Genomic DNA, 8,492 nt, shown 5'->3' on the forward strand with positions numbered 1-8,492 from the left:
GAACATCGATATAGAAAAACGGGTCAATTTGACCCGAGGACAACATGAGGGTTAAAAAGACAATCTGACTTTCAGCCGAGCTGCAGCCATTAGCGCTGACACCACCTAGAGGCCAATGTCTACGAGTATGTGTCGTCATGTCTCTTATCAGCTGCTTTTGTTTCACTCAACCTGCAAAACAACTCAGACCAAGTAATACAACTAAAGCCCTCCAGATGGAAACAAAATATAACTCTAATCCTATGAGAATATGCCACAAAACTGCTTTTATCAAAAAAACATAATGAAGCACGCACACACAATGTAGCTTGTCCCTCCACGAGTCCCCTTAAGGATACAGGGTACACGTCTACATTTTAGTTCACATCCACCCTTTCTAAATTGCCCCTTGACCCTACTGAGTACCTACTGTTTGAGCCACAACCATGCTGTGATGTAGCTGGCACTGACCTTTGACCTCCCTATGACAGGAAGCAAGTGATAAGTCAACTCTCTTATGGCATTGAATAAATTAGTGCACTGTTCTATGCAGTAAATGCCCTATATTTGCATACGAGCTCTTACATGTAACAGTCCATGACTAAACATGGTTGAATGCACTTATTACTTTGCATAAACACCCATTTATCTGTGCATGTGTGTGTTTGTGTGTTTAAGTGTGTTTAAGTGTGTGCTGGGCCAGCGTCATATACTTGTGCATCAGCAGACATTATTTCTGTAAGGCTGGTGGAGACAAATTACAGGTCAGAACTAGGGCTGGGTTCAAATAATCGATTATCTAATAAAAATCGCTCTTTGTTTGAGTGATCTAATATCAATTAAGAAAATATAGAAATCAGTCTTTTAATATATGCATTTTCAGCATGGATGTATAAATAAAAACTAGCTTTTTGGTGGGCAATTCTTAATGTAAACAATAACCTGGTGCATTTTAAGATAATATGTGAGGGTCGCTTCTTGCTTGCACAATTTACAGCATAAGTTCTCTGAGAATCTCTTTTATATTCAGAAAAAACTGGTATTGTAACTGAAATATTCCCACCCTGATTGATATTCAATCAAATCCAAATTTACTTAAATTAGTACCTTGTGAATCAGAATCAAATTTATTCGGGGAATCATTGCCCTAGTCAGAACTATTATTGGTTTCGTCTGGCTTTTTTCCAATACCGGAAAAAAAAACGACAGTCTTTGACATTAATGAACGACTTGTTTATTGCTAAGGCCATATGATCAATTTTAAATTATTTATTTTAGTGCCACTTAATTTCACCAAAATGAGGCACCGAAATCCGCTTAGCCTTTCCAATCGTATAGGAACTGGTGCCAGTGGTTTTGGTACCCAACCCTTGTCAGAAGACCCTATAACCATAACTATAACTATACGTATAACTATAACTATAACTATAACAGACCTACAGAGCCTGCTTGGTGCTCATACCAACTTGCTTTTCCAATGTCTGCACAGTGTACACACTCATTGGGCTACTGTCAGTGTCTGCCAAAATATAAATGTGTTTGTGCATTCTTTCTTTTTCAACCTTATTACATATATATGTGTACATATTTAAAACTTTATGTATAACTTTATGTTACAGTCTCAAGGTCCAGATAAAAAAGTACACTTAACACATTACAAGAGGGATACAAATACTACAAATACTGACTCCCACAAATTACACAAAGAGAACATACAAAACAAACAAACATACATTCATACATGTATATATACAGACATAATAATATACCTGTGTTAATAATAATCAAAACCGGTACAGATGTGTGTTCCAGAGTTTGGAGGTATCATTAAGTGCAGGGTTGGTTATAGCAGTTAAAAGTGTATTATTTGACTCTGTTAATTGGCGTATGAATTTGTACATAAAATTATATTCTTTACGTAAGTCTATATCTCCACACAGACATGTTAGATTTTGATTAATAAATGGTACAGTTTTTTGTCATAGGTTTGTCTTTAAAGACATTGGTATTAACAAGTTTACATCACTGTGGTGCTACGGTCACTAAGGTTTTTTTCCTGATGACGGAAAGCAAGTGTGTTGCTGCTGTTTATGTGTCAATGCAAACACATATGACACACTGAACAAAGGGACGTGCAATGCTGGTGGTCCTTACCACAGTCGGGAGTGATGCTCTTCGATCACCGTGTGCTTTTGCAGATCTTCTGAAACTGTGTTTCCTTTCTCGGGAGTGTCCACATTCTGCCCCGTGACCCCAGTAACTACTCATCCATTTTGTGAAGTTACCATCATCGTCATCGTCGTCGACCATGAGGGAAGGCAGGAGCCTGAGAGACATGATGGGAGCTGTGCAGGGAGCCTCTTGGTGTAGCAAGTCCGAGGACAACCAGTAGAAGTGTGATCCCAGCCGAGTGGTACAGAGGGTAAAACCACTGCTGAGCTGACCTACTAAGCCTCTCGCCGACTCGCTGCTCTACTACACAGCACTGTCCCTCGAGGCAAAGGTACCTGACTTCACTTCAATCCCTCTGGAACCCTAGTAGTCTTATTCTTGGATGGACCTAAAATAAACTGCAGTCTTTAAATGAGTGAGTCCTCTATAATCTATTTAACGTAAGCATGGAGGTGATGGGAATAAACAGGGAGGCAGAAGGCAGAGAGGAGCAGCTAGTATTTTGGAACTGGGTGGGTGATGTGAACACTGCTTTTAATCTTTCCATTACAGTCATGGGCCTGGGGGTAGACAACTGAAACTCCAATTTCCCCATACTTTCCACTCATCAAACCTGTCAATAATTATAGAGGGCAGGCTACCCTGTCTACCGCTGTGCACTGTGAGCCTGGGGCTTGGTTAATACAGGACAGAGAGAGAGCATATCTTTTCACATTACACTGCACACTACTTTAATCATATTTCATTTACATTTGCCTTTATTATCTATTTGTTTCAAAATTCTCCTTTGTGATATAAGTGAAATTCAACTGTGTGTGCACAATACAACAACTGGAAAAGCAACATTGGCACATCCAAAATATTCATGAGCACACATTTTATGAAGTTGTACTTTACAATAGGTTTACATTTTACATCAAATCGTATACATGTCATTAGTTCACTCTTGATACAATGCCATACTGTATCACACATAAGGCACAGTTTACAGTGTAAAAAGATAAGTTGTGTAGTAGTATATTCAGGTGAGAAAATCTGACTCTAAAAAACAGATATTACAGATGTACTGTATATATATAACAAATGTTGTTTATTCCACACTAACCTTAACCCTAATGAATTTAAGAGAGAACATATTTGACCAGGATTAAATATGCAACATGCTCTGAAAGTGACACCCAGTGTGCACTGAACACGCTATTTAGTGTTATCCCACTCCCATGCCCTGTGTGGTCCTGTATATTTGTAAATGTACTGTATGTACAGTAAGTATTAGTAAGATAACCACCTTTTAAAGTTTTTTTTGCTTCATGTTTTCAGCTTGGTTTTCAAGTAGAAGTATAGAGGGATTTTTCAAATGAATTTGCACTTGAACATGAACAAAATCTTCCTTCCCACCTAGACAAAACCGAAAGGATCAAAATGCTGCTAATCATCTCAGAGAGCTGAGGACTGATCTGGGTGAGCACCTTAATGAGACATTCATGGTGCTTTTTCATTGACCTCAGATCAAGATTACACTTAATCTGTTGTTTTTCCAGTGGCTCCCGGCCCGTTAAGGTCCCAGCTGAACACAAATGACCAGATGCTCTTTACAAGGGTGTAACTTTAAGGGGTGGGGGGCTGACTGAGGTGATACAAAATCCAGGAACTAAGTACATTGCCCATAATAAATTATGCCAGAAAGAATAGTACTAAACATTGTATAACAAAAAGATGTCTTATTTTTTTATTGCTTAAAATAGGGGCCAATCACCGAGAACTATAAATAAAATAATATCAAACTAATTTGAAAGTAGGGGTGACACCCCTGTCCCCAGTGAAAAGTATGCCCTATAGGCGCTTTACATATTTCTACATGATACTAGAATATACAAATCTGACTTGTAAATGACCCAATATTTTTCAATGACTGTAAAATAATAAATAAACTAAAACAATACAGTGGTTTAACATGTTTTAAGTTCCAGTATTGGAGACTAGAGGATCAGATTTGAGAGGCTGCCATGCCACTCAGTGAAATTATTAACTACAACCAATTCAACTTGTTTTGGATTTAGTATGTGCCACCAATAAGCCAGTGAATAAGAAACCAACAACAAACTGCATCAGCATCTCAAGATAATCTGATTCAATGATATGGAATAATTTGGTTTATTTATGCAGTTGATTTCTAAATACTTACATTTTCATAGTACCTTACTTCACAAGCATTACAGGAGCACAGACACGTCTCAGTGGTCACAGATACTAAGCCAGGCTGTGCTAACAATAGTAGGCTCATGGACAGTAGGCTCATTACAGGAATAACAGACAGAGAGTCAGGAATAGTTAGAAGATCAGACATCCTTAGTGTAACCTCTGTCTGTAGCCCCACTTACCCCTCTTTAAAGCAACAACCTCTGCAGGGTCAGATAGAGACATGCATCACAAATGGACTACAGAAGGTTGTTGTGTCTCATCACGTGTTGAAGTTTACTGTACTGGCCAAATTGATTTTATTACTTTTCAAAACAAGCTAATGCGTCAGTGATGGATTATTCTGAGAGCAGCAACATGTTTTAAGCTACTCTACCAGGACAGTTTAAAATGTACACTCCTTTACATACTGTATTAGTAATTTAGTATACATTTGAAACATTGTTTACTATGTTCAAAAATGTTGCTTTTTGATTTGGTGCATGTGCAAAAACAGAATAAAATGACATGCACCCAACTGTTCAGTTGCAGCATACTTGACAGCATGTCCTTAATTATAGAGCACAACATGTAGGGATTGTTGTCCTATCAAAGGTCTATGTTGCTGCCATGAAAGGATCTTCATTACACCGGCTTCCCTCTGAATACAGCTGACTTTTAACTGTTCAGTGCTGGTCGCTGGGAGGACGGATGCCTTGGGGACAAATTGAGTAGTCAGGCAGATAGACCAGCACAAGGCTTTAAAAGGGGACAGACAGGTGACTGAAGTTGGCAAAGAGACAGACAGACAGACAGACAGACAGACAGACAGACAGACAGACAGACAGACAGACACACACACACTAATAATTAACTTAATTCATCTTTTTTTATAGATTACAAAAAAACATACTTACTTTAGTCCGATGTTTATTTAAATTGTTGATCACAAATTTTGAGTCAGTCTTTCACAAAGAGAATGAAATTAGAACGAAATTTAAATTATTCAAATCACACATGACTGGCTGTCAAAGTGCCTTATTACATTATTATGTAAAACAGGGATTCCAACATACCTTGGATCCAGTTTAAATTATAAAAAGGGATGGAGTATAATCGATTATTTAGGTTGTTTAATTGTGTGCTTTGCATTATTAACCAAGAAAAGCAGGTAGCTGCATCAGCGTGTTGCCTTCAGGAGCCTTCCTGAGCTTTTTGTTCACTAACGGGTACATTAAATCGGATGGCCTAAAAATATTTCCCTTGTGTAAACATGCATGAGTAACGCACATTTCAAACTCATTTTACACTAAATAGCCTCCTATGACTGAGACTGGAGTCCAGCATTGGCACAATCCCAGAGAACTATTAAAATGGGCTGCTGTGGATCAGACTTTTCAGCATATCTGATGTTTGGACTACAAATGCTACTGTAGTACTACAATTACACACAGGCCCGTGGCTTTCCGACAGTATCCCATGATTCCTCGGTGTGTCTGTGACCTCGCGGAGCACAGGAAGAAGAAGCTCACGCTGTCTGGTGCTGGTGCTGGCTGCTAACTTGCTCGATTGTACATCATGGCTGCGTCTAAGCCAGTCGAGCCACAGTCCGGGACTGGACTACCCCGCTGGCAGCTGGCACTTCTAGTTGGGACTCCTATAGTGCTGGGAGTGGGGGCGGTCTACCTGTGGAACCGCAGCAGGACGAACGAAAGGAAAGGGACCGGGGAGCGGAAAACACCAGAAGGCAGCGCGAGCCCCGTGCAGGGCCAAGACGGCGCGACTCCAGCCGGCCCAGAGCAGGAGAACATGGTAACGTTACCGTCCCCTAAAAACGGCTCTTTCCTCCGCAGTTAATGTAACACTCCCCACATTAGCATTATCGGCCTTGGTGCAGTGCGTACACTTATCTAAATTAACGTGTCATTGCCGTAAGAGTGGCGTTCGTCAAGGACACCTAACGTTACCGACACTGTCAGTGACAGCTCCCTTCACCGGGGCAAGGCCGACACAACCGGCTCACCGCTGCTGGATTAGCCGACGTTTATGGCTACTTGCTGGGTTTACCAGCCCGGTTAGCACGAGTGACATCAATGTATGCAGCTGGTAATGCACTGAAATGCATTTGGGAACAAAATGGCAAGACCTAAGCATGGCTCAGTAACGTTACATTTCATGTTTTGGGCATGCTAGCTAACGTTATCTTCTTAGAAAGTCACTCGGGCGGGGATGGCTGGGACTGGAGCCTGTTTTAGGCAGACGCAATTTGATTAGATAGTGTCCGGCTGTAGGTGGCTGGCCGCCCGTCACCTTGTTCAGCCAGTGAGCGGTGTCCTGCATGGCCACGGGTAACGTTAATGTGCAGGAACGCTAGCTAGCTGTTGTAGCCTGTGTTACTCGCCAGAGTCTGCCTTTCGGAGTGGTTGTACTCTGCCAGAGCATTTTCAACAAAATTCAAGCTACAGTCGGCTGAAGTATAACTAAACAGACATTTACCCGGCCTCAATTTACTCACAGGTATATTATTATTATCATTATTATTATTATTATTATTATTAAGAGGTGTCTTTGGACCCTCCTGCATTCACTAAAGAGATAAAGAGATGACAGATGTCCATTTAAACGTCTGGCACCCTAATGTTATGAAATGTGTAATTTACGAGAAAAAAAATTAATTAGTATAAATAAGAGATCTATATTGTAAATATGAGGCCATTATGTCATAATTGTGAGAAAGGGAAACTGTTTTTAACAGCTGTCACCCTTTGACAAAACAGACAGGATTTGTTTTCGGTCATGGGTCATAGAGCATTGTGCTGGCTTGGTCATTCATTATTTTTCAGGCAAAAACAAAAAGAGCACATTGTTAGGCTGCTGTTCTGTAAACCGCTTCACAGTTCAGACGTGGACATTATCACTTGGGCCAGGTTTCTATGTCTTTCTATGTCAGTGTAATATGCTTTTTGGCTTACCACTGGAAACATTTACCTCGAGATACTTTGACATGCTGACAGAAGGAGTCAGGGATTGAACCGCCAACCTTGGGATTATTGGACCACCCCTCTACCTCTTGAGTCACAGTTTCCCAGATAGTTAGCAATTTTGGCTTGTCAATTTGATGGCATCCAATCCTTGGCACATGCTTGCAGTTCAGTTACACAGCCTATTGCCGTGTGAGGTGCTATGGGAGAACATAATTACCTAGTCTTTAGTCTCTTTAATCCTTAAACCAGTCCACTGAGTTCATTTTGGGGTACCATTTAATTAATAAATCCTATATTTTCTCTTTCTCATTTAGAGCCCGTTGGATCGGGCCCAAGCAGCAAAGAACAAGGGCAACAAGTACTTCAAGGCTGGCAAGTATGAGAACGCCATCCAGTGCTACACAGAGGCTATTGCTCTCTGCCCAACAGAGAAAAAGACTGATTTGTCAACATTTTACCAGAACAGAGCAGCAGCCTACGAACAACAGGTTGGCAACACCTTGTTTTAAATATGTGCAGAGATTGTTGTTAATATAGAGACCCACCAACAATAAAAAAAGCTACATTTTGAAATATCTTCATTATTTCTGAGGGAAAAGTCAATTTCTCAATATCATGTCTTTCTCTTGTGTGACATTGATTCTTTTGCAGAAATTAACAGTATACTATGATGCCCTGCCTGCAAGTATGTTGCAGTATGGCACAACTCCCTTTCTAAATGTCCCCAGGTGCTTGTGGATGGAAAAGTCAATACTTCTTGCTCTACATTGAACTTGAAACATACCTGAAAAGGCTTCAGTGCACGCTAACTACTTCTGACAACCTAAAGCCAGATGAGATTCTGCAGAACAGTAATCTGCTTGAACCCAGTTTTAAACTGAGTCAGGCCTGTTTATATTGTAACTTAATGTTACTTTTAACTTTCCTGTATAATAATTGAAATGAGATGGCATGCCTCTGCAGCTAACAGTTGTTCTCCTCTTTGGTCAATGTGTAGCAGACTCTATGCAAAGCAACATTCTCTAATTTTTCCACCCTCATTTTGCATTAAAACTTTTTCCTCATGGGCGCCCAGATAGCTCAGTTAGCAGAGCGGGAGGCCATATATAGAGGCAAACGCAGCAGGGAGCAAACCTCTATACATGCTCTGACCTGCGGCCATTTGCTGCATGTCATCCC

General features: G+C 40.4%; 2 protein-coding genes across 3 annotated transcripts in view; one reads left to right on the top strand and one right to left on the bottom strand.

Annotated features, from left to right (window-relative positions):
• Positions 1 to 2,675, bottom strand: part of lnp1 (leukemia NUP98 fusion partner 1) — an 8,876-nt gene extending 6,201 nt beyond the window's left edge. For both annotated transcript variants that reach the window (XM_032526799.1, XM_032526798.1), the window contains exon 1: positions 2,134 to 2,675. In XM_032526799.1, coding sequence (XP_032382690.1) covers positions 2,134 to 2,316 — 183 coding nt within the window. In that variant the 5' untranslated portion in view covers positions 2,317 to 2,675. The remainder of the gene's footprint in view (positions 1 to 2,133) is intronic.
• Positions 2,676 to 5,831: 3,156 nt separating this feature from the next.
• The window catches only part of LOC116696050 (mitochondrial import receptor subunit TOM70), a 9,387-nt gene continuing 6,726 nt past the window's right edge, over positions 5,832 to 8,492 (top strand). Inside the window, exons 1-2 of the mRNA XM_032526748.1 lie at positions 5,832 to 6,141; positions 7,628 to 7,801. Coding sequence (XP_032382639.1) covers positions 5,908 to 6,141; positions 7,628 to 7,801 — 408 coding nt within the window. The 5' untranslated portion in view covers positions 5,832 to 5,907. The remainder of the gene's footprint in view (positions 6,142 to 7,627; positions 7,802 to 8,492) is intronic.

Source organism: Etheostoma spectabile, chromosome 9, assembly GCF_008692095.1.
Source record: "Etheostoma spectabile isolate EspeVRDwgs_2016 chromosome 9, UIUC_Espe_1.0, whole genome shotgun sequence".
NCBI classification, from domain to species: domain Eukaryota; kingdom Metazoa; phylum Chordata; class Actinopteri; order Perciformes; family Percidae; genus Etheostoma; species Etheostoma spectabile.